This window comes from Vombatus ursinus, unplaced genomic scaffold (genome assembly GCF_900497805.2).
Source record: "Vombatus ursinus unplaced genomic scaffold, bare-nosed wombat genome assembly UNPS02005459.1, whole genome shotgun sequence".
Lineage (NCBI taxonomy): Eukaryota > Metazoa > Chordata > Mammalia > Diprotodontia > Vombatidae > Vombatus > Vombatus ursinus.
In genome coordinates, this window is record NW_020945237.1 from 3,054,475 (window position 1) to 3,080,634 (window position 26,160).

Consider the following 26,160-nt stretch of genomic DNA (forward strand, 5'->3'; position numbering starts at 1 on the left):
CACACACAAACCCAGAGCCTCTTTAGATTTGAATTTTTAGGGTATTTTGCAATTAATCTAAAATGCATTATACAATACTTTCCCTTCCCTAACCGAGTCAAGAAGTAACCTACAGGAAAAAACATAGCAACAGTAGGAAAATGGTGTTTTATGACCATGTGAGAAAAAAAGGCCAGTAGTTTTATGTATTTAAAAAAAAGGTGATTTAAGTCAGGTTCTTCATCCCTGGTGAAAGATGTCATGACCCTAGTATGCCTTTACTGAACAGTTAACATTTTGGCCCTACTGGCCCTGACTTATTTGTGAGGTGGTAAATTTAGCCCAGCTGTCTTTATAGGAAGGTCATGGCCTACAAAGGGGTGGAAGAGAAAATGGCAAATGCACACAAGAGATAAAACCTACTACTAGGAAACTGCATTTCCATAGAATTATTTGCTAAAGCAGCATAAAACAATGATATGGCATATGTTATGATCTAGCAGACTGTATTATAAATGCTACATGACATTCTCTAGTGGCTTTTTGTTTGCATTTATCTTCAAAGTATTTCCTGTACTCTTTCTTTAAGATCATCTTAGTGAAAGTCCTAAATGTATGACATTTATCCAAAAGATTTTCTAGTATCTAGGCTAAATGAGAAGAATGGAGGAGGAGTCAAGTTCAATGCTTTTGTTCCCAGATTCACTCTTAAGTTTATTAGCCTTAGAGTGAATAACAATACCTAGATTTAAATCACAGTTTATCACAATGATGACGCTCAAGAAATTAATGTCGAACTTACCTACACAGATTCAGGATTCTATACTGATGTTCTTTCAAACTCATCATTACAGTCAATAAGCATTGATGAAGTTTCTACTATGAGCCAAGTGGTGGGGGTATGAAGACCAAATGAAAAGCAGTCCCTGGTCTCAAAGAGAAATAAGAAAATACAAAGCAATTTGGAGAAGAGAAAAAGAATTGACAACTAGGAACCAGGAGAGGCTCTCCATAAGACATTACTTCTGAATCGAACACTGAGATATTCTAAGGAGGGGGTGCATTACAAGTTTGCTATACAAAGGACTGGAGTTGGGAGATTAGGATGACCACTACAGAGAAAAGCAAGCAAGCAGGTCATTTTGGATGCAATATATGAAGGGGAATAAAGTTAAAAAGTCTAGAAAGATGAGTGGGAACCAGATGTCATAAGGCATTGAAAGGTATTAGAGGCAACACAGAGCCATGTGAGGTGGCAGAATAGAGGAGCAACATGGTCAGAGTTGAAATTTGGAAAGACTACTTTAGCAGCTATATGGAGAATGGGCTGAAGAGGAAAGAAAGGGTAACGTGTTAGGCACTGGAGATACAGAAACAAGAGTACAACAGGAATTGCCTTCAAGACATTTATATTCAACTGGAAGGGTAGAAATAAAAATTATATACTCATTCCTCTGATTTCCTATCATTCAATGGTGAATGATTTTAAACAGCCCACCTCAAAAATTGTAGCTGAAAAAGATAACACAAATGATCTCAGTAGGCCTTCAGAAGGGCCTTGATCCATGTAATGACCTTCAAGATCTTGACCTTCAGGGTCTCTCACTAGGCCAGGAGTACAACAGAAAGAACACTGCCCCAGGTATTGGGAGACTCGAGTATGAGTGCTGACTTTATCATCAACTAACTGCATGGTCTTGAAGTGACGAACACTGTGGCCTCTCAATCTCATCATCTGCAAAATGAGGGGGTCAGACAATGTTTCTTTATCTAACGTTTCTTTAACTCTTAATTTCCTGTAAGGACATGGGTGCAACCTTATCTATCTATCTTCCCCATTCATGTCACATAGCATTCCAGACACCTTGAAGAATTAATGTAGATGAATCAACAAACTGGTGACTCAAAGCTACCTTAATCAGAAGTTAACAAAGATCGATTGATTCCTCAGCTACACAAAAATATATCAACAATTTATATTTTAACATCCCCCTCCTTTCTCCACATGTTGAATAAAAATTAAAGCCATTTTGGATACATTAATAAGAAACACACATGTACATACATAGGTATATCACATGTATGCTATTATATATGGTCATATATGTCATGTGTGTGATAAATATAATCTATACTGTTATACTTTATAATGTATAATGTGTAATAGGAAGATAATGTATATCATTACAAAAGAAAAAATTGAGGGTCAGGGACACTAGACAAATTATTTCCCAAGTATTTCAGTTATTGTGTGTCAGAGCTGAGATTTAAACCCAAGTATCTGCAGACTCTAAATTCAATTTCTTTCTCTCATATTATAATGCTTCAATAATAGTCTATAATAAGCTGTTAGGAAAATTATCTTCATAGATTTATAACCAGAAGAGACAGTGGAGATCATCTGGTAAAAATTCTTCATTTTACAGTTGAGAAAACTGAGCTCAGGTTAAGTGAGGCTAAGTGCCCAAGGTCATACAGGGAGTTAAGTCATAGAGTACAAATTCGAACCCAGGTCCTCTGAATTCAGATTTGATATTCTTTTCACTGCACAGTAATTTCTACACTAAACGAAACTGAGTTTATTTTAAACTCCATTTAGAATATCTGATCTTTAATTTCTCTATAAAATAGAACTTGGTCCCATAGAACAAACACCCACATTAGTAGAGAGATAAACACCAACAAGGTGTTGCATCTGCATCCAAATCAACTACTTTCCAATCATTTGGGGGATGGCAAGGGTAGGAGGAGGGGTTCCTGACTATTTAAATGTTCAAAGGAATAACAAAAATTGTATGCAAATATTTCAACAAGAAATACAAATCCCTTAACAAGACAAAGTAAGTTTTTAATTAGTGTATTTAATGAATTAATTCAGAATTTTTTTCAGAAGACCCCATGGACACCAGAGAGGAAACCTTTTCAAATTTAACTAACCATTCTTCCTTCCTATTATGCCTCTCCAATTCCTTCTTTACAATATTTTCATTACCTCACTCCTAGACTCAAAAAATTTCAATGGCTCCCCATTAGTAACCAATAAAACACAAGCTCCTGCTCCACAATCTCATTCTCGTTGTTGAGTTGATTTCCAGTCATGTTCAACTCTTCATGACCCCATTTGGGATTTCTTTGATAAAGATAACTGTAGCGATTTGCCATTTCCTTCTCCAGCTCACTTTACAGATGAGGAAACTGAAGCAAACAAGGTAAAAGTAATTTGCCCAAAGTCACAGCTAGGAAGTGTCTGAGGGCTTGAATTGAACTCATGAAGGTAAGTCTTCCTGATTCCAGGAAACCGCACCACCTAGATGCCTCATCACCACCTAGCTGCCCCATAATCCACACAATCTACCTCACACCAAAGTTGACCTTTGTAACTTTATCTCTTGTTTCTTCTCTTCCAGAACAACTGACCAACTCTGCTGCTCCCTGATTATTCTTGCCTCCCCCCATGCATATGTCTCTTCTTACTCCATGCACCATCCAAGGAATGAACTCCACATCCATCTCTATATGTGAAAGTCCCACCCTGCCTTCGAGCAACCAAACTGATACCATTTCCTCTGTCAAATCTTCACCGATTCTCTATGTCTGTGAAAACTTTCTGCTTGTGTCAATCTCATAGTACTTTGCACTTGTAATGCTCTTTCTTGAGGGTTAGTCATTTCTATATGTATGCACACATACATATACGTGTGTATCTATAGCGTATCTACATCTATATGTCTTTTTATTCTATTCTAATAAAAATGGAAGAACTCGAGCTGGAAGGGATCTCAGAGGCCATTTAACCAAACGCTTTCATTATACAGATGAGGAAGCTCAGGAAGGTTCGTGTGACTTGCTCAGTGTCTGAGAGGTAGTAAGCTTCAAAGAGGATGGATTTGAATCCATGTCCCCTAATTCTACAGGCTGTGCTCTTTTCATTACATTATACTATACAGTAACAAGAACAATGATAATGATGATGCTGATGATGATGATGATGATGATGGCATTTCTATAGTGCTTCAAAGTTTGCAAAGTGCATTCTAAAATATTACCTCACTTGATCTCCACAACAATCCTGGGAAGTAGGTGCTATTAAAATCTCCTAGAGAATAAAGTCTATATCATATTTCGCTTTCAAAACAAACAAACAAAAACTTTTAGTACCTTACACTAAGGAAATGTTCGCTAAACACAATAATATTCGTGAATGAAACATGATGTTTCTCACCCCAGTCTGCCACATATTCAGGATGTGAAACCTTTCAAAGTGTAAAGTTGTTATTTATTTGGGGTTTATTCAAGTGACCTAATGCCTCTTTAAAATCTTTGGTGCATGTATGGTGATTGTTAACGGGGCATGCACAATATAATTCAAACAAAACTTGACTCCAACCATCAGAATGAGACTTCCCAGATTCCATAGAGGGTCTAAATTTCTCCTATCTCAAGGATTTAATAGCTATAAGGACTGTCTAGCTGCTCCAGTTTCCCTGGAAAACAGAAAATGACAAAATCACTCAAAAATTCAATTCCATGTGCATTTATTAAGCACCTATTATGGACCGAGCACAGAGTAAATCCAGAACTAATTTAAATTTGGAATTTAAATTTAAATATAATTTAATTTTAATTTAAACTTCAAACTTGGAATTTAAATGCCAAGTACAAACACACAAACACACACACACACACACACACACACACACACACACACCTACCTCATCTAAATCTGGAGCTATATCCTTCAAATACAATCAATAAAACATCATAGAAAAGCTATAAGTAAAGCTCTTCCCACAGCCTAAACCCTGAATCTAGATGCTACTAGGTGTTTATTTTAGGTGCTTTAAAGTAATAAAGCCAATTGACTGTGCCTGGAGTGTGTTTTTCTGACACTCTCATCTGGCTGCCATCATGTCACATTCTCTCAGGGGCACACATGCACACATGCTCATACAGACACATTTAGGCGCAGTAATTTTAATTAAAAGACAAAAATAATGCAAAATTAATCAAGTAAATTGCCAATTAGTGGATAAGCCACTCTTGTTACACTTAATAAACAGACTATGAGGCCTTGTGCCAGGGATGGGTTTCGAATATAGAAATTCAAGAAGATCCAATTAATGATTTTCAGTAACTAAAGACACACTCAAAAGAATGAATTATTTTTTTTTATTACAAAGTTAAGCCCTGACATAGCATTTAATTTGCTATTGAACCTGACCATTATATCAGAATACTTGGCTAGGTCTATGGTCTCATCACTGGAGGTTTTCCTTCTATCCTGATCATAATGTAACCATCTATGCCTTCTCATTCTGTGAAATTCCTGTTTTGGTCCTAAGGAAGACTGCCACCAAAGGGCAAACTCATGTGTCAGAGGTATTGCTCCAGGCCTTCATTCATTTCACGAAAACTCCCTGGAAGTTTTTGGGAGTGACCACTATCCCTTAGCCCCACCCTCACCACAAAGCCTCCTTTTCAAATCACACATTTCCTCCACGATCTCTCTTACACCATTTGTTGCATGTGGGTAATCACTGGAAGTACATACTGCAGCCTAATCACATGTGCTGTTGTGATGGCCTTTTTGGCCACTTATTCTAAGATTCCCCACCATAAAATATCACTGGGCAAAATGACTGGGTGAAAAAGATGTGAATGAATAGGAGGAAGAGAATGGCATTAAATCCATTTGGGGAAGTGTGTGTAGTGCTTTTAACCACCTCAAATTCCTCCCTAGTACAAATACAAAATTAGTACTTACTGAAAAGACCGGCTGGTCTACAAGACTTTCTAAGACTAAAACCTTGTTTCTAGCAATCATTACATTGCTTAGAAGCAGAAAACAAAGTGTCTTCAGTGAACACACACAAGTTATCCCTATTAAAAATGTGAACATATTTCCAAAAGTTTTGCATAAAATTAAAATTTATGAGCAAGAAACTATTTCTGCGAAAATACAACCAAAGTTATGTCCAACACAGTTAACTATGTCCTGCACATTTTGGCATCCTATTCAAACTTATTCTTTATAGACTATTAGGGCATGTCAGAAGAAAAATCCCCATTTCACTGATTTATTGTATACTTATGAAATAAGGATCCCACTGCAGGCACTGGAGGTTCAAGGTAAAGATTCAATGATCTTTGGCCTTGATAAGCAGCCATCCATAGCTCCTGTTCTCTTAGGCTTTCTAGGCTTAAATAAACTGAAGCAACATGCAGCGCTTAACCTGATTCTAAGGCTGGACATTACCTATAAAAATCAAAGAGACTAAATGCTCAGATTTCCTTCCCCCCGCTTCCCCAAACAATGCAACCAAGACCAAGGTAGGATATAATGACAAAATTTTCTAATCATTAATGTCTTCAAAAAGTACATCCAAGAGCAAAGGAGCATGAAGAGTGTTTGAAATGTCTCACTGCATTTGAGTTCAACAGAATATTACCTTTGGAAAAGGAATTTTTTTCTTCTTTCTCTTTCTCTTACTGCCTCCCAGCCCCCTTCTGTCTTTTGGTGAAATAATTATGTTGTAGCAATAACCCATATCACATTCGCAGGCATCTTTCTGTCCCAAGGGCAATATTTCATTCTACTGTTCACCAAGCAAATTTCTAATCAGAATATACATATTCAAAAATAATTGAGGCAATGTACTGTCAACACATCATGCTTCCATGACAATCCTGGGTGTTAAGGCTCTGCTCGACACCCCATTCTCACTGGGTTGACAGAGAGCAAGGGCAATTCAGAGATTTCTGAATACATCAAGAAGGAGGGGAAAGGAGGGAACAAGGAGGCGGAGAACCAAGCCCTGCATGTCTCCTAAGTCACAGAGACAAAGGTTGAAGGAACATAGTCTTAGAGTGGGATAAACTAATTTGAAAACTTTTTGTGGAAGGTTCAGTTTATAAATTTGTTGCTGTTCAATCATGTCTGATTCTTTAGGACACTATTTTGGGTTTTTTTTTTGGCAAAGATACTAGAGTGGTCTGCCATTTCCTTCTACAGCTCTTTTACAGATGAGGAAACTGAGGCAAACAGGGTGAAGTGACTTGTCCAGAGCTACATAGCTAATAAATGTCTGAAGCCAGACTTGGACTCATAAAGATGAGTCTTGCTGATTCCAGGCCCAGAACTCTACCCACTGTGCCATCTAGTTGCCCTCAGTTTTTAAACTGAATAGGCTAAAACAACTCTCTTCCCTTCAATGATATTCAGTGCTTGCTCTCCTAATTCTTCAAAACTTCTTGAGCCAAGTGTCACTCCAAGAAAGGTTAACCCAGCTTGTGGATCCTTGGGCTCAATGGTTATGTCCCTGGGGTGATGATACATATAAGTGATCATAAACTGTGAATTCCCTATAAAATGTCAGGAGGACGACTTGTTACCTTCCTTGCTTGAAAGATTCTCAGTCCCAACCCTTTCTGCCAGTGTTAATATGCTAATGAAGTTCACCCCTCTCTCTCTCCTTCTCTTCCTCCCTCCCTCCTTCCCTCTCTCTCGACCTCCCTCTCTCCTCCCTCCTGCTACTGGATACTCCCCCCCATCTCCCGCCCTTCTCTCTGAGTATGAAAGATGTTTCCCTTTCCCACTTCTTAATCTATCAAGCATTATTTGGATCATAATGAATCCTTCATTCCAGAGGAAATTTTACCAGGCTCTACAATGCAGTAGCTGTGTCTAAGCAAAATCCACACCACCATCTGCCTGGCATACTCACAACATGACAAAACAGACTCATAATTAACTGCTTTCCTACCAAAATCTGCCAGCTTTAACTCCCCCGTGTCACTGATGAGAAGATTCTGTGGCTTCAGGTCTCTGTGCAAAATATAACGCTGGTGGATGTAAGACAGTCCTCGCAGCAACTGAAATAAAAACAACTGGAAAAATGGGGGGGGGGGCAGAAAAGACACAGTTAAAATCTGAAGGTAAACATTAGTTTCTATACATATTCTGAAGAATAATTGTATAATATGAAAATGAGTATAAAACAGATTTTTTAAAAAATCAAATCATCTGATAAAAATGGGAAGAATCTGTACAGAAAAACTGGGATCACCAAAAAACAGGACTACGGAAATTTCAACCTGTTCTGTGAGCTAGCAGAAATACCTCACCCACCTAAACTCTTCTAGAGCGAACTGAATGGTGTTTTCTATGAAATAAATCTAAGTATAAAAGATTTAAACATTTGCAATTTTCTCTTTTGTTAGTTTTAAATAAGTTTCAGGAGAAAATTCATTCCAAACATTATAAAGATACTGAAAGAAATAGCTGGTATAAAGGAAAGCACACAAGGTAATATATGCTAATATATGTCCATATATAACATCACACCATTGACAAAATGCTGATGGCTACTGTGGTCCTTATGGAATCACCCATTCATATAAAACCTGGGGACTTGGGGCTGGAAAGGTCCTTAAAGGTTGTCTAAATTAACCCCCTCATTTCATAAATGAGGAAACTGAGGCCCACAGAGTTAAAGTGGCTCACCCAACATCACATTGGTAATAAGTAGCATTAGCAGTATTTCTCCCCAATGCTCTGACTCCAAATCCAAATCCAATAAGAATGTATTCCATTCTTAAATGGAGTAACAGACATGCCAGAGAATAGTGAACATAGCAATAGATATTGTGTACCTTGGTGTAGAGGTCAGGGATGGGGAGGTGGGACCAACAAGCAAAATGAGGCACCATTTTCTTTTTCTATCCTCTAGTGATTTCCTCGAGAAGTGAAGCACAAATAGTAAAAATCTGACTCAACATCTCCTTACTATGGAAACTTTCCACTTTAAAAGGAAACAATCAGGTAGCCCCTCTGCTTTGGGGGATTTTGTTTCCTTTTACCTTACACTAGACCCCTTTTAGGCATCTCAATTGACAGGCATGTTTTATTGGAAGAGGACAAAGATGGAGGGAATAAAAGACAAACACACAGAGAATTAAATTATGCCATCTTACACACATACACATACACAAGGGGAAAATGAGAGACATAAGGTTCAATTCTTTAAAATTGTAATTATTTTTTCATTTACCCATATGGCTTCAAGAGATTAGATTGTTGCCTGAGGACTGATTTCTATCTTCTCTGATTATAGAATAGATCAGGAATAAAGAAGGGGGTGGGTTTAGGAAGGAAAGCAAAGAAATCGAAAGGCCAAAGAGCAGCTGATGTTGATTTGAAAGAAAAATCCCAAAGTTACTTTGGGACTTTCACTTAGATGTGTGAGCTAAGGCCATAGTGAATTCTTCTGATTCTACAAGGTATAAAGTGATCCGTAGGCTTTCCAACCTTGTGATTCTGGAATAAGGGGCACATTTTTAAATAATTCACTAGAACCCCAACATGCTTAGCTGTCACTACATATATTACCCAAAATTAATTACTGCCTACCAGGAGAAGCAGTGCCCCTCCTCCCCCTCTACCTCTCAAGATGGAGTTCTGGGACACTCATTTCTTTGGTTTTTATTTTCCAACCACTTGGGACTTTCACACTTTTGAGGGATACTCCTTCCCTCTTCATTTTTTGGTTGGTAGCAACATGGAGTCTTTGCAAACTTAAATGAGTTCATAACATCATTGAGGAAAAGTAATCCTAGAAATAGATCACCTCGTCTGACAACCTCATTCATTCTCATGTCAGAGAAGACACTGACAGCTGAAGTGCCTTCACCAAGATCTTGCCAGTGGTAAATAAGGACTAAGACTTGAACTCAGCTTCACAGATTTTGAGCTGGAAGGGACATCAGAAGTCTTTTCATCCAACCAACTCCTTTTATCATAAGGAAACTAAAGCCCACAGAAGTTAAGTGAACTGTATAATTAAGCAGCAAAGCCAGCATTGGAACTCAGATCCTCTGTCAGTCAGCCTTCTTTCTACTCTCCTATGATGTTAATTTACTTTTCCCTTGGGACAGAAATATCTGGAACCTAGTCTTAGCCTTGAAATATTTTTGCATCTATTATTATATTATGGACAAGGATTCAAATATAAATTCCAGATAATTGATAAATCCTATTATGATGCTCAAAACAAGTACTCTTTGCACTAGACCATTGTTTTCCAACCCGTACATATCAATATTTCATGTAACACATACATTACTGTTAGGACAGCCTGGGTTTACTTAATGCCAATAACTACCTTTTGGCCGATTACCATCTTCTAACAATGACTATACCTAATTCCCAGGGTGTACTCAAAGTCAACAGCTAGAAATTTCTTTAAAAGCCCCTAGTCTAGATAACTAAAGCCATCCAGATGAGTTAAAAGACATCCTGAACCCTGGGAAACTAAAAGTTACTTTAGTTTGCAACAGAACTTCAAAGACTGACACATCTAAAATGCAAAAAAAGACAGAAGGAATGAAAATTAGAATTGAAACTATCTCAGATGTAAACTGAGTTTTTTTTTAAATAAATCATTTGCTATTCACAAAAAACACCAATGTTTTAGAGATAAAGAGAACAAAACACTCTACAGTCCAAGACTGTGACAAGTTCCTGAGTATATATTTATGTGTGACAACACTTGGGGCTCCCAGGGCAGAGAGAATCTTAACAACAAAAACTGTTCCTATTGTTGGGTTGTGTGTACATTGATGTTAGCCCCTCTACTTCTCCAAGAGTAGATAAGGTGCTATCATAGGTACATAGATACCTAATGGTCTAAAACAAAGTTGGAGCTAAATTAAAACATGCCAATCCTTTAATTCATCACATTGCAATTTGTTATGATTAAAAAAAAAAAAAGAATTTTCAAAGTATCTTTCTGAATCAGGAATACAAACATAACCTCCATTACTGTCCCAGTAATTTTTAAATGATTTTGTTAAAGTCAATAATAACCAAATCTTACCACTACAAAAAGAGACATTATCTCATAATAAATAATTTGTTGTTCAGTTGTAGGGGGTTTTTTGTTTTTGCTTTTGTTGTGTCCGACTCTTTGTGACCTCATTTGGGGCTTTCTTGGCAAAGATACTGGAGTGGTTTGTCATTTCCTTCTCCAGCTCATTTTACAGACGAGGAACTGAGGCAAACAGGGTTAAGTGACTTTCCCAGGGTCACACAGCTACTAAGTGTGTGAGGCCAGATTTGAATTCACAAAGATGAGTTATCCTGACTCCAGGCCTGGCCACCTAGTGGTACTCAAATTGTGGTCCAGGGACCTCCAAAAGTCCCTGATACTCTTTCAGGGAGTCCTCACAGTCAAACTAGTATCATAATAATACTACTAAGATTTGTAAAAGCTTCTATTATACTATATATTGAAAGAATCTACATAAAAGATCTCTGGGGTATTCAATAATTTTTAAGAGTATAAATGTATTATTATGTATTACGTATTGATTAAAAAATCTAAAAATACAGTGAGTGATGGGCCCTGTGATCTGGAGTTTGTTTCTGCTGTGAATACAATTAACTTTGGGCTTGTATAATTGTATCCTTTTCTAACATTGTATTTCATAATCTCTTTTAATGCATTATCCCTAAAAGTCTGATAATTCATGATAGAGGACAGAGGAGCAGCCTTGAAAGCATTGATTGAAGACCCATCTCTGACGAACACCACCGAGTCACTGAACTTCCTCATGTCCCAGCTAAGTCGGTCTATAAGTTGTGAAACAGTTGGAGCTCTGCACTGACAGAAGGAGTTTCATCATTAAGACTTTCTTAACCCAATTAAATCATGGATCCACAGTACACAGTGACAAATCATCTTATTGATGTTCACATCTTTAAATCACATTTAAAATAGTGGAACTACAGCACCATGGAACAGAAAGAGCACAGGATTTGGACTAAGGAACCTTGCCTAAAACTTAATTCTCTAACTTACTGCCTGTGTGACCTCTGTCAAATCACTTTCTCCTGACAGGCCTACTTATCCTAAATGGAACATGATGGGTTAGCTGTAGATAATTTCTAAGGCCCCTCCCACCTCTATCATTCTACGGGCTACTTAATACAATCTCCATGTTGTTTCATCTAATGTCAAATAGTTGATTTGTTACAAGGGAAAAGCTTATGCTTCACCTTGGAAAACCAAGAAACTTAGTTCTTACCAGATTATGAAGAATATGAAGAGTATGAAGTTGGCATTTAAAAAAAAAAAAACAGGAGACATTGGGGATCATTTAAGGAATGTCAGTAACAAATGATGCTGGCATCAAAGTTGTAAAAAGGAGCAAAAGGCCAGACATGAAAGAGAAACTATGAATGAAGGCACAAAAGCAGGCAAGAAAAGATACTTAACAAAGAACTCAACTGGAATAATCAGTTAGAGCAAAAGAAGGTTAGTTATGCTATGCTGTGAGCAATTCAGTATCATTTCTTACTGTCATTTCATACCAATATAAAATTCTTTTATTTAAATAAGGTAATCACATTATAACTAATCAATTAAAATTCAAAAATTCTTTTCTATTATAAATCATTAAGTACAACCGTCGATGGCTCCTTCCCCACTGTTTGGGGAATATGTCTCATTACTTTGTAAGCATTGCTAAGTGAGGATGTGGATTGTTTTTATTGTAAGATGGCAGTTTTGGTCAGCTTCCAGAGCCGACTCCTGCAGTGTCATTAATTAACAGTTGATGACACTTGATCAACTTTAACTGTCATCAAAATTAGGCTGGAAAGAAAGTTCTTGGCAAGAAGAGAATGGAGAAATGCATACTTAATAGAGACCCAAATGTCTTTAGTCAAATTTTGACCAATTATTAACAAGTATTTAGTCATTTTTACCCTTTGCTAACATCTGAACAATCTTCCAAAATTGTTTTTCAAATCTGAACTGCTCAGAAGCACATTTAGTATATGCTCAGGTATTTTTTTCCCCTATATTAAAAAAAAATCTGTATCACTGCTAGAAAATGACTCAGAGAATGTTGAAAGAGACCTCGGGAATCAACCGTCTTTTCTTACAAATGAAGAAACTGAATATCAATGAAGTTCATGGCTAGGTAACCTTAAAAAAAAATCCTTTCATTTATCTTGGAAAATCAGGGCATTTAGTTTTTGATTATCAAGTTTTCAAGAGAGAGAAGAAGGCAAACAACTAGTGAGGAACATAAAAACTAGGACACTATCCTAAGAAATGATTTTTCATTTGTACTTAAATAATATTTCTTCTCTTACTGGGAAACAAAGAATGCTTGACACAGCTACTGTAAAGTAAAGGGGGAAAATGGCCGAAAGGACACATTGCAGCTACTCACTCAAGAAAGCGAATTACTTCAATGAAGGTTCTAAGAACCACACAGGCAGAAGGAATTTTCCCAAAAGAATCGGTTAAAGACCTTTGCTAATTAATGAAGAAATAGGATACTGGAGCTTATGCAGAAACAATTCAAAAGAGATAATGCATTAAAAGAGATCATGAAATACAATGTTAGAAAAGGATACAATTATACAAGCCCAAAGTTAATTGTATTCACAGCAGAAACAAACTCCAGATCACAGGGCTTATCACTCACTATATTTTTAGATTTTTTAATCAATAAAGTGTTGCATCAAAGCAGCTTCTCATTGGAAGGAATTTTTAACAATTTACTGACAAAAAGAGCAGCATCCTGTGAGAAAAAAGTCAATAGTGGAGAAGCTGGAGTGACCTAATTTCTCCTTTGAATTGTGGTGAGCCTGGTATTCACAGCACACACAACTGTTTATACAACAGGAAACAGAACTATATTCACACCAGCCCAGAGTTAATATTATGTGATATTTGACAACCTCCTTGTGATCCTGAGGAAAAAATGAGTAAGATCAAGAAAGGAGAAAAATTACTAAAATAAACTATGAGAGAGGTCATTTTTAATCCCGATGTCCTTCCCACTAAACTAAAAAGCAATACAAAAATTTTAAATGACAAAATAAAAATATATACCCTGATACTAAAAGTTGGTTTTTTTTTAAAGTCTCTTTACTGCAACCATTAGAAAACTTCTTATTATAAAACCATGTTTTAAAAGGTGTTTCTTGGGTTTACTTTTTACTTAGAAGCCTTATTACACTTAGGCTTCTAATGTGAAGGATCTGACCAATGGATTGTCATGCTGAGTTAAACAGAAAGCCCCACAAATTGTCCTTTAAAGATGTTCTTTGGAATGGGTCTCAGAGGCACAGATTTTTACCAAGTTTTTCCACGGATATTTGCATGAGAGAAGTACTTAATTCTTTGGTGGTTATGTAAATGACCACTTTCACCAGCTCTAGGTAGTCACTTTCCTTTGACATGAAGTCACTGCAAAGAGAAATAAGGACCAGCAAAGACAGCAGAGCCATTAGAGAAATGGGGGGGGAGGGGAGGGAATGAGCTTCAAGAGTTTACCTTGAGATTGTAACTTTAGAGTGGGAAGGGAAACCCCTTATTTTACAGTTGAGGAAACTGAGACCCAGCGAGACTAAATGATATTATACAAGTTCAAGCAGAGTCGGGAACTTCACACAATTTCCCTTACTGCCAAGCCACCAATCTTTTCACTACATCACAATGAAACTTAATACTACTTTTCATCTATGTGTATTAATACGATACATTAATATCACATATTTCATAAATATAGTAAGTTCATGCACACATTGGACCTCAATAAATGTTTGCAAATAAATGAATGCTCTTTGGCATATCCATACGTCAGGTGATTAAAGTATTTTATGTTCATTGCATTAGCTTATGATACAAAACATAAAGGAATTATGAAGGTCCAAATGACACATCTGGATGCATTCAGCAAGTCCATCAAGTCCAGTTTTATTTTTTTGGCTATGAAAAATCATTTTTCAGACATAAAGCAATATGACTGAGGATTAGCTTTGCATATCATATCAGAAAATAAATACATTAGGATCATTTTTTTCTTGGTATTTTGATTTCACAGGGAAAGACTCCCACAGATGGTTACATATTCCTTATGATCACTTCAGCTTGAAATGGCAAACATGCACATTGACTGTAAAAATCTCTGCCATGAGTCACTTGAACAGGACAGTGATGTACACAGCAGGGGTCAATGTAGAGGGTAAAGAGTTTCCAGCCCTGGCACCCCCAGCAGAAAAAAGATGACAGGCCCAGCCCACTTGCCTCTATGTTTCCATCCCTCTCTTGAAATTAAGTGGATATCTTTAGTGGGCCAAAAATATTACAGCAAAACACTTCAGCAAAAGTCTAACAGAAACAACATTAAAAAGTAATTTAGCAAGGGGCACATCTTAAAGGCTTCATTGTATTGTTCAAATCAGTCGTGGGCAATTTAATTTTGGGGTTAACTTGCATTTGTAATGAACTGTATCACTTATGGTTGGGTTTTTTTTTCCTATGCCTAATGCCACAATGTACTGCTCCCTACTCTCCCCAAAATAAAAGTTCAACATAAATCCCACAATCAAAACTTAAAAAAAAAAAAAATTATTGAAAACATCAGAGAGCTTGGCATTTTAAATGAATGTTTAAAATGTTATTTGGGACTGTTTTGCCTTTAGCCCTCATGGAGATTTCAATTAGATCTAAGTTTATTTGACAAATTATCCTAAGTTTGAACCCAGCCAGTGTTCATATTTTTACAGTTGTTTCCATATTCCCTATTCCTCCAGCAATTGACACAAGGCTTTAATTTACCCCTACAAAGAGCTCTGTTTTTTTTTCTTGGATGAATGCTAGCCACTCTTCCAATTTCCCAAACGTCTAGACTAGTCTAGTTTGAATGCATGAACCATCTAGACAGGGTGTATACTACTGAAGGCATAGATTCATTTACTATATGATCGTGCAAAGAAAACACTGAATACTCAAATCTAAGACCTTAGTTAACTCTTTTGTCATGTCAAGAGGAGAAGACATGCCCTTCAGCAGACTTTATAGGATCTGGGGGGAAAAGAAAAGATTTGAATGACACTGGAACATCACAGTTAATTTTAGAAAAACAGATGGATACACATTGTTTTGTCTCACCCTCACATAATGGAATCAGGTCATTAACTTTCCCAATGGGATCTCAGTCTCTTCAGTCAATTCAGTTCAATTCAATTCAACAATCATTTATTTGTTTGTTGTTTGGGGGTTTTGTTTTGTTTTGGTTAGGCAATGGGGTTAAGCGACTTGCCCAGGGTCACACAGCTAGTGAGTGTTTTGTGTCAGAGGCCTGATTTGAACTCAGGTCCTCCTGAGTCCAGGGCAGGTACTCTATCCACCACACCACCTAGCTGCGCCCTTCCACAATCATTTATTAAGCATTTTCTGAAGGCAGGGCATTACACTGGGCTTGGAACAGGGGGCAAATAGGACAAAGTAATGCAGAGAGCCTGCCCTGGGGGAGCTTACATTCTGTAGGGAGAATGGAACACTTACCCAGATAAATGATAAATACAAGATAATTGGAGAAGGGAGAGCTGCCTAACAAATGAAATATCTTAGAGGCATCCAGTAGCTGTGGTTACCCAAGTTGAGCCTTGAAGTAAACTCAATACTCTAAGCAACAGTGACTAGGAGAAAATTCATCTATAAAATTAAGGACTGGACTTTTTTTCAGTCATGTCCAACTCTTCATGTACCCATTTGGGGTTTTCTGGGCAGAGATACTAGAGTGGTTTGCCATTTCTTTTTCCAGCTCATTTGACAGATGAGGAAACTGAGGCAAACAAGATGAAATGACTTGCCCAGAATCACACAACGAGTAAGTGTCTGAGGCCAGATTTGAATTCAGGAAGATGAGACTTCCTGACTCCAGGTCCAGCGCCTCTATCCACTGTACCAGCTGACCTCTAATACCCATTCTAACTTTAAAATTTTCTCAATCATAGAACTAGGAGGGGACTTTAGAGATTCTGTTATTCATCTCCCTGCACACACTTAAAGACCCCAAACTGAGTTTTCTCATCTACAAGAATGAGGGAACTGGTCAGTGGTCTCTGAGGTAACTCCTATCTTTAAACCTATGGATCCTAAAATATAAATAAATAATATTATTAAAGAAACCTAGAGTATTTATCATTGTTATTGGTAAACTGTTCCAAAGCTCAAGGCAGTTGATTGTTATACCATCGATGCTTCCTTATACGGAGTTGAGATTTTGCACATTAATTTCTGACTTCATCTCCCCTCACTTGAACTATTCTAATGAACGTCTATGTGGTCTCCCCTCCTCCCCATCAAGCATTTCCTCTCTGCAATCTATCCCCCCCCAGTCACCAAATTGATAGTCCTAAAACATACATCTGTCACCCCCCTACTCATGAAGCTTTAGTGGTTCCCTAGTGCTTCACTGATGAAACACAAAATTCTGTGTTTGGCATTTAAAGCCCTTCAAATCTGGCCACCATCTATCTTTCCAGGCTTAGGCATGGCTCCATGCTCCAGCCAAACTGGCTGATTTCATGTTCCTCATATGTGACATTTGACTTCCTGTTTCCACTCCTCATCTCATACTCACCTAATGGAGCTCCCAATTCTTTCACGGTTACCAGTACAAATGACAGTTTCTAAAGAAAGTTTTTCAGATTCTAACACTTTTTAGTAATTGCTACCCCATATTACTTTGTATTTAATCACTAATCTGTCCAAGGTGACTATATGTACATGCCATGAAGACAGAGACTCATTTTTATTTTTGTATTTTCAGTGATCTGCATAATGACTGGGTCAGAGTAGGGACCATAAATGTTTATTGATCAACAGACGCTGAAATGACTTGGAATTTTTGTCTTTGCTTTCCCATAACCTAGCACAGTGCTGGCATTTAGTAGTAATAACAGTGGCATGTTATCTCATTTGATCCTCAGTACAACTCAGTGAGGGAGGCACTATCATTATCCTCACATTAGACGAAACTGAGGCAGAGAACAGTTAAGGAACTTGCCCAGTGTCACACACCTACAGAGTCTGAGGCAAGATTCAAACTTGGGTCTCCTTGACTCCAAGTCCAACACGCTACACACTATACCATCTCACTGCCTCCAACAGGCATTTCCCAAATGCCATCTAAATGAACTTTCTCTCCAAGGAAATAGAAGAGATCATCTTCATGATGAATTCCTATTGAGCTTCAAAACTATTACAGTAACTTCAGGCTAAAAAGAATTCAATTCCATTCAATTTGACCCAGAAATAGTTTTCTATTTCTCCAAATTTCTCCAATATATCTCCAAAATATCTTCTTTTCAGCTGTCCCTTTTGAGCTATTCAACACAGAATTCAGAATTCAGTAGATTTTTTAATTTCTGGAACTAAAGAAGAATAATTAATTAATTCAAATCAAAATGAAGAGAGGGCTGTAGTAGAGTACCCCAGTGGATGTTTTGTTGAATACTTTTAATAATTTTGAAAATAAAGATACAGATAGCACAGTTATCAGATTTCTGGACAATATGAACCTGCAAAGGGAAGCTAGTACATTAAATAACAAAATTAGGCTCCAAAAAGATCTTGACATGCTAAAACCATAAGCCAAAACTGCCATGACAAAAGGTAATAGGGAGGGGCAGCTAGGTGGTGCAGTGGATAGAGCACCAGCTCTGGAGTCAGGAGGAACCGAGTTCAAATCTGGTCTCAGACCAGACACTTGATAGTTACTAGCTGTGTGACCCTGGGCAAGTCACTTAACCCCAATTGCCTCACCAAAAAAAAAAATGTACCAGGGAAATGAAAGACCTAAAGTTGGATTTTTAAAAATTCATTTGCACAAGTACAGACTATGGCAGACATGGGTAAGTAACAACAGTTTGTGTGGGGGGAAAAAAAAATCCTGGAGTTTTACAGAACCAAAGGCATTATATGAGTCAACATTGTGACACTACAGCCAGAAACACCTTAATGTAATCTTTGGAATGAACAACAGAAGTAGGAAATCTGGAAGAGTCCCACTGCATGCTGCCCTGGTCAGACCATACCTGAAGTATGATGTTCAGCTTTGGGCACTAAATTTTAGAAAACATATTGAAAAGCAGGAATATGTCCAGAGAAATCAAAGGTAGACTGGTGAAACAAACAGGATGTTTATGTGAGTCAAGAGAAAAATAACTGTCTCCAAGGATTTGAAAGACTGTTACACGGAAGAGGAATAAGATCATTTTGCTAAAGCAAAACTCGAAGTGACGGACAGATGTTGCAGAAACAAAGATTTTGGCTAGGATAAAGAAAACACTTTCTGCGTTACATGTAGTCAAGATATAGTCGGATGGCCTGCACTGCTAGAGTTCTTCAGGCTAAGACTAAATGGTCATTTGTAAGGAACACAGAATTATACCTGTGCTTCCTTTCTCAGCAAAGGCTTGAGGTCTCTTCCAAATAATATTCCATGATTCTATAAGCAACTCATAATTTGCTAGATTTGATACATGTTCCTAACCAGACATTGTACCTATGTGATTCATCACTTAAAATCTGCAGAATTAATTAAATAATTTGTAAATATCAATTTCTGGGAAAGAAAGATAATTCGAAAGGCATTGACAAAAGAAAAAAGGCACAAGGATTTATAAATTTTTTAGAACACATAGCAGATTAGTTTTGGACAACAGGGGTAGGTTTAATTCCAAAAGCCAAAACATAGCTATTTTTTCACATAAAGCAAAAATACAAAATTTTCACATAAGCAAAGTACTGTACTAGGTGCTAGAAATAGAAATATATAGACCCTATTCTCAAGAAACTTACAATCTGATAGGGGATTTAGCCTTAAAAGGTTATTAAATGTGATTGTACCAGAAATAAAATTTAAGGCACCTTGAGCCAGATAGGCCTATATAAGATCAAAGGGTCATTGATTTGGACCCAGAAAGGATCTCAGAGGTAAATATTTTCATTTTCTAAATTAGGAAACAGATTCTCAGACAGGAAGTTGCCAAGACCACACAGGGATTAAGGGCCAGGACGGACACCATTGTCTGTCTCAAATAGAATATTCTTTCCTTTGCATCACTTGCCACCGATGGGTCAATCAGGATACAATTCCCAGTTTCAAATTTATTATCAGCGAATTACAAGATATAGGGGGATAGGACCTGGACCTGTGATTTCATTAACATAAGGAACTCCCAGACAACAAAAATCCTTCTTTACCAATGCAGGTCAACATCTACCCTGCAACTTGCAATCAAATAAAACTGGCTGGATCAGAGGTATCAAACTCAAAAAGAAACCAGGCCATTATACAGTATATAAAGATTCCTACAGCCTGCATATTGACATAGAAAACCACATATTAATTTATCTATATTTTCTTATATTTTGCTTTTATAATTCAATACATTTTATTTCAGACACTTTAAAAAAATGATTCTGAAAATGGTACATGGCTTTCACCAGTCTTCCAAAAAGGATCATGAAACAAACAAAAAAAGTTATGAAGCCCTATTCTAGGTAGTCAACTCATTCCTTAATTTAATAACTGTCCAATATAACTCTCTAGGAGATATACCTGAACAATTGCTCAGATAGAGCCTTTTTTTTAATGTCCACTTTTAGGAAAGGAAGCAGTACAGTGTAATAGAAAGAACTCTGGATTTAGGGCCATGAGATCCAAGGTCCTGACACCTAGCTCTGCTAAAAATGACCAGCATGCCTCAGGCTAGTTATGTGAACTGTCTGGGTCTCTACATCTTTGCAGCGAAATAGGGTGGTTGGCCCAAAAGATTTCTAGAAGTCCTTCAAGTTCTAAATCCTGTGATCCTAAATTTCCTCATTGCAGGTTGATTCAAGAAAACAGTACCATTAGGACCTAGACTTGCATTATTTCTAGAAGCATAGGTCAGAGCAAGCACAAATTAATGAACTGGGTCAGCAGAATTTCTCTGAACATTGTTTTCTTCTTCAGGAAATCTGCTGCTATCTTTCAATAAAAGTGGTTGTTGTTTGTGTATTTTTAATGAAAACAATGGGAAGACTTTATCATCAGAATTAAGAAGTGCTAAATTCATATGAATTATTATGTCCTTGGGAATAAGTACAGCAGATTGAAACCACAGTCACAGTCTAACGTAAATAGTGAGCCCACATTTATATGCCACATGCAAGTGAAAGTTTAACATCAACTGGAATTTTGCATTTAAAAACTGGTGGGTCACACTGGTTCATATAGCTCCTGATAAGTTTTTCAATGGAAGGTAGGATCCCTGGGAGATTTCTTAGCTTTTATCTTTGTATCCCCAGCACCTAAACCATTGTCTAGCACATTCATCTAGCAGCACTTAAAAAATGCTAGAGGAAAACAGGGAGGGAAGGAGAGGGAAAGGGAGGAGAGGGAAGAATGAATGCATGTCCCCCCCACCCAAAACCAATCTGATCAGGCTCAAGCAATGGGTTCCATTGGGATTGTACTTGGGAAATGGACTCACTTGACAGAAAATATTCATTAGCAAGGGTTTGTTAGGCATAGGAAAGCTACAGTAGAAGGGACTTAGTTAATTCCTAACATAATCAATGATACAGTAGAAAAAACACTGACTCTGAGGTCAGAGGACTTGGCTTTTTATATTACCTTTCTGTTTGGCTTTGGGAAATTCAACTAACATGCTAGGATCTCAATTTCTTCATGTATAAAATAAGGTCCCTCCCACTTTTAGAGCTATGATCCTATGAGTCTATGAGAATCTAGAAAAATCCTACTTGGGCATACTGATAACTCTCCAATTTCTTATCTATAAAAATATCTTTCCTAGCTCTACGTTTCTGATGCTACAATCTTCAGCACGCTTTACTAATACAGGCCATCTTGGTTTCAATTTTGTGATCTTAAACTGTATGAATCAAGTGGTCATGTATGGAATCTTTATTTTCCAAGAGACAACCTAGGAAACCATAAAGTCAATTTTTTTTTTAATTTTAAGTTTTAAACTAAAAAAAAAAAAAAGAAAAAGAAAGCACAAAGCCGTGATTTCTCCATTCTTCTCAGAATGCCCAATTGCATGGCTAACTCAAGCTAAGTCTTCTCTCTCCCTGCTGAAGAAATATACTGAAACATTTCATTCATTTTCTTCTTTTGCTAGTTCTTTTTGACGTGTTTCTGAAGGCCTGCCAGACAGAATTGATTCACAGAACTTGATTCCTTCTCTTTTCCAAACAGTTTTATCTAGCTCAGAAGACAATGGCAGTAAAGTCAATGATTCATCCAATCTTAATAACTGGACCTGATCTACTTTTTTTATTTTTGGTTTTGTTTTGTTTCACCAGGGCTCTCTGATTTCACCAGAGCAACCAGTAATCAGAGCTCTAATTCTCAATATTCACCTTAAGGTAGACTGATATTATTCAATATTTCTTTTAAAATTATTTGTTCTTTTCTCTTTCTGGATAGGGTATAGTTGGTTTTTTTTTTTTAATTCAAGAAAAAATTCATAGCAGAGGAACAGATAAAACATAAATATTCATTAAACATTTTGGCAGGGAGTTTTTCAGCTCTCTCTCAAGCTTAGGAAATAATCATATTTTTCAAAATATAGAGAAGGGGAAGACTCTGTCATAGTCACCATGATGCATGGTAGTAAGTCATTACCAGCTAAATGAGAACTCTTAACAGAGAATATAGTGAAAATGGGTGACATGCTCAATATCTGAATACCAGAAAGTCTCATTTAAAAATCAATTCTCAATGCCATCTGTATAAGACAACCTTAATTTGGCATAACATTATTCTGTCTGCTATACACCTGCTTGTTCTCTGGACTATGAATGAAAAATAGCAACTCTTCAACCGTAATAAACTTCATACCTTCCTAATTAGCATATCTATTGAAATGGGAAAAAAATTTAGTCTCCTTGCAATAGCACTTCAAATACCTCATGGAACATGAAGGGCCATTTCAAAAATACTTTGGCCAATTTCAGTTATTCCAAAACATTTCATCCCCAAATGTTAGAGAACTAGAGACATTACTATAATAGAGATGATTTCTTTTGCACTTTCAGAAAATGCTTATGGTAAAGTTATTATGATAACACTCAACTAGAAATACATCTCATGAAGAGGCAAGTAGATTTATCCTCATCTCATTAATAGCCTTCACACATTAGCATTTCCACATATCAAGTTGAGATAGTATCAATTAATTTTTTTTGAAAGAAATTTCATCATTCATTATCATATGCTTAACGATTTTTAAAGAAACAACCGAAAACTGAACTAATTTAGTTGGGGGGAAGGATTGGTTTCTGATTGGAATTTTCCTTCAATTTACTAGTCAGTAAATATCTAAAAAGATTACTCATATTATTTAAGACCTCCCAAAAGCCATGGATTCTTCTGGTAATGCACAACAATGCATTCTAACTTAAAGCTTGTATTCCAAACCTAAGAGCATTAACAGCAAATGGTTAGTATAAAAATAACAACAAACAGTAAAAGAAGTCTGTAAACACTAACCAATTTCTGAGGCACCCAATGACACAGTGGCAGAAATCAGTTGTTACACTTTTAACAAACATAAATATTTATAACAAGGCCAATGTCCTCGGGCTTTTGACTCAGGTTGTTAATTTCCAGATTGGTAATTAACTGCTGAAATTATCCATTTGTCAAGAATAGATATTACTTTAAAAAAATAAAAATGAAACCATTAGTTAAGGGTGAGCATTCATTATGGAAAACAGTTTGTGTGGTAGACAGTTCCCTAAGCAATTAAAACAGGAAAATTATTCCCAGAGATTTAATGTGAACATTATTTTTTCAGAGTATATTCCAATGGTCACAAATATTCTATGTTCAGAAAGAAAGCTTTAGCAGATGGTTTTTGCAGTGGATTAGGGTAAATGGTCTTCAGATAACCAAAGCCTAAATGAAGTTAAGATCCAACAGAAGACTTGCTTATACAGAAAAGGGAAGTTAAAAGATTTATCTTTTTCCTTCTCTTCAGTCAGTCTGTTGAGTGTTAGATCATGTATTATTTCATTATTTAAACAAGGATCTCCCTAGCAGTGATTAAAAAGATAAGAGGCTGACTGACATTATCCATAGCACTTTAAATTTTACAAAGGTCTTCCGATGCATTATTTCATTGGACCCTCTCTGTGGGGACTGTTGGATTCAGGTACCCATTTTTCAGATGAAGAAACTGAGGTACTCATGGTAGGTTAAGAAACTGCTTTCTCAACTATTAGATTGATCTCACATTCATTTACTTACTTTTAAAGAAACGATGTTTGCAGGAGGGAAAGTACAAAGTCTTTGGGGTTATACATTTTTTTTTTATAAACCTGCATGGCTTCAGAATGAAATTTAAAAAGCTGGAACTAAAAGACAGGTCCTGACAGGAGAAAAAGCAACTACTATTTACCCCAAAGGTTTACCCCAAAGTATTTGTTTTGCTTGTCTATTTAGGCCTGCTGCTTACATTTGGATGATTTTTAGTATTTGTGCAATATTTAGGGAGACCATGTAGCTCTTTGATGGACAGACTCTTTTGAAAACAAAATAAAACAAAATAAAAATCAGCATCAACACTCATTCGTCCCTTCTCTAGCTGACATGTAACCTATGGTTTCTAGAAATTGTTGCCTATCTTGTTCCACTTTTAACTTCTGTCAAGCACCCAGGACGTCATCATGAGCACTAAGCGTTGGCTGGGTAAATATTATTCTGATCTTCTTAATTTTACATTCACAGATTTAAGTGACAACAAATAGCACTGGGTGGAAAAAAACACCAGCTCATACATCAAACTGAAATACCCGGGGGGCATCTGCCACTCTGCCAGGCTCCTGGAAAATGATATCACCTGCAATGCAGTTCCTGAGAGTAAACCTGAGGGAGTACATTGTCTCCAAGCAGACAAACAGTGAGCAGAAGCCAATGTATAATTAGGTTGGTTGCCTCCCATGGAAACCAATACGGTAAAAATGGCCGTCTGCTTTTTCCTACTGCAGTTCAGATACTGAAAATGATCACATTAACAAATGGTTTCCTCTTTGATAACTTTCTGTACACTGGCAAAAAGGCTTTCCTTCACAAAAGCAAAAGATTGTTACTGCTGTGATAGAGAACACACACATATTCACATAGTCACAAATTCATTTACTAAAATAATTTTAGAGCAAAGGTTTTGGAATGTACAGAAAGGGGTAGTGGGCTGGGAGGAACAAAATCTGGGTCCTGACACTGGTTCTGCCACTAACTACCTGAACAATTTGGGGCACTTAGTTCATCTAGGCCTCGGTTTCCCCGTCTTCAAAATGAAGAGGCAGGATCAAATATGGCAGACTTGGTTGAGGAGTTAGTTAGCTTGAATGAACTTTCTTTCTTCCTCCTCTTTCTTACAAAGGACATTTCTTTGGGAGAGAGGGCAATGTATTTGGGAAACAGAAAGGATGCAAAAGTGAAAGACAACAATGAAAACTGCTGAATAACAATTTAAAATAAATAAAATGTTCTAAAATAAAATAATAAATATTCTAAGGAAAAGAACATTTCTGATGTTCTAAAACAAAATTAAAATAAATGTTCTAAGAAAAAGGACATAAATTTTAATGTTTAAAATAAAATAAGAAAATTAACATTCTAAGGAAAAGAACATCACTTTTAATGTTCTGAAATAGAGATAAAAATAAACGTTTTAAGAAAAATATTTTTAATGCTCTAAAATAAAGGGATTAAAAATAAATGTTCTAAGGAAAAGAATATCAATTCTAGAATGCAGCAATTTTTAAGAGATTTCTATGAAAAGGAGGCAAAACTGTACGGCAATTAGGAACCTGACTTCGGAACCTGAAGTCCTGGGTTTAAGTCTTGCCTCTCATAGATACCAAGGGGCAAGTCATTTAACCTCCCAGTGGCCCAAGAAACTTTCTTAGACTAGCAATTATACAAAAGTTGATAGAGGTGGGCTACCTTTCTCACTTCCACTAGATCCCCCTAAACCTCCGCCCTTTTTGTTTTTAACTTTCTGCACTGGGAGGCAAGATACAAGCGTGTTAAACATATTGGCCAAACAGAATTCAGCTGGATTGTGTGTTTTCTGCTCCCTTTATATAAGAAGAGAATGGCAGTAGTGAAGTTGTGACAATCTCCTTCAAAGTAGAGCATTAATATTTGGCTTTAAAAATGTCTTTACCTACCTTCACATTGTCTGGATGAAGCCCTCCGGGGTGTTTGTCCATGTACTGACATAAATCAGTGTGCTAGAAGACAAATCCAAAGGAAAAGCGTATTAATATCCCTATGGCTCCAATACAAAGA

At 36.8% G+C, this 26,160-nt stretch overlaps 1 protein-coding gene across 4 annotated transcripts in view; it reads right to left on the bottom strand.

Annotated features, from left to right (window-relative positions):
• The window catches only part of CDK14 (cyclin dependent kinase 14), a 664,870-nt gene that overhangs the window by 316,810 nt on the left and 321,900 nt on the right, over window positions 1-26,160 (bottom strand). For all 4 annotated transcript variants that reach the window (XM_027847911.1, XM_027847912.1, XM_027847913.1 and 1 more), the window contains 2 exons: window positions 26,040-26,102; window positions 7,743-7,866 (listed from right to left, as the gene is read on the bottom strand). In XM_027847911.1, the coding sequence (XP_027703712.1) occupies window positions 7,743-7,866; window positions 26,040-26,102 (187 nt within the window). The remainder of the gene's footprint in view (window positions 1-7,742; window positions 7,867-26,039; window positions 26,103-26,160) is intronic.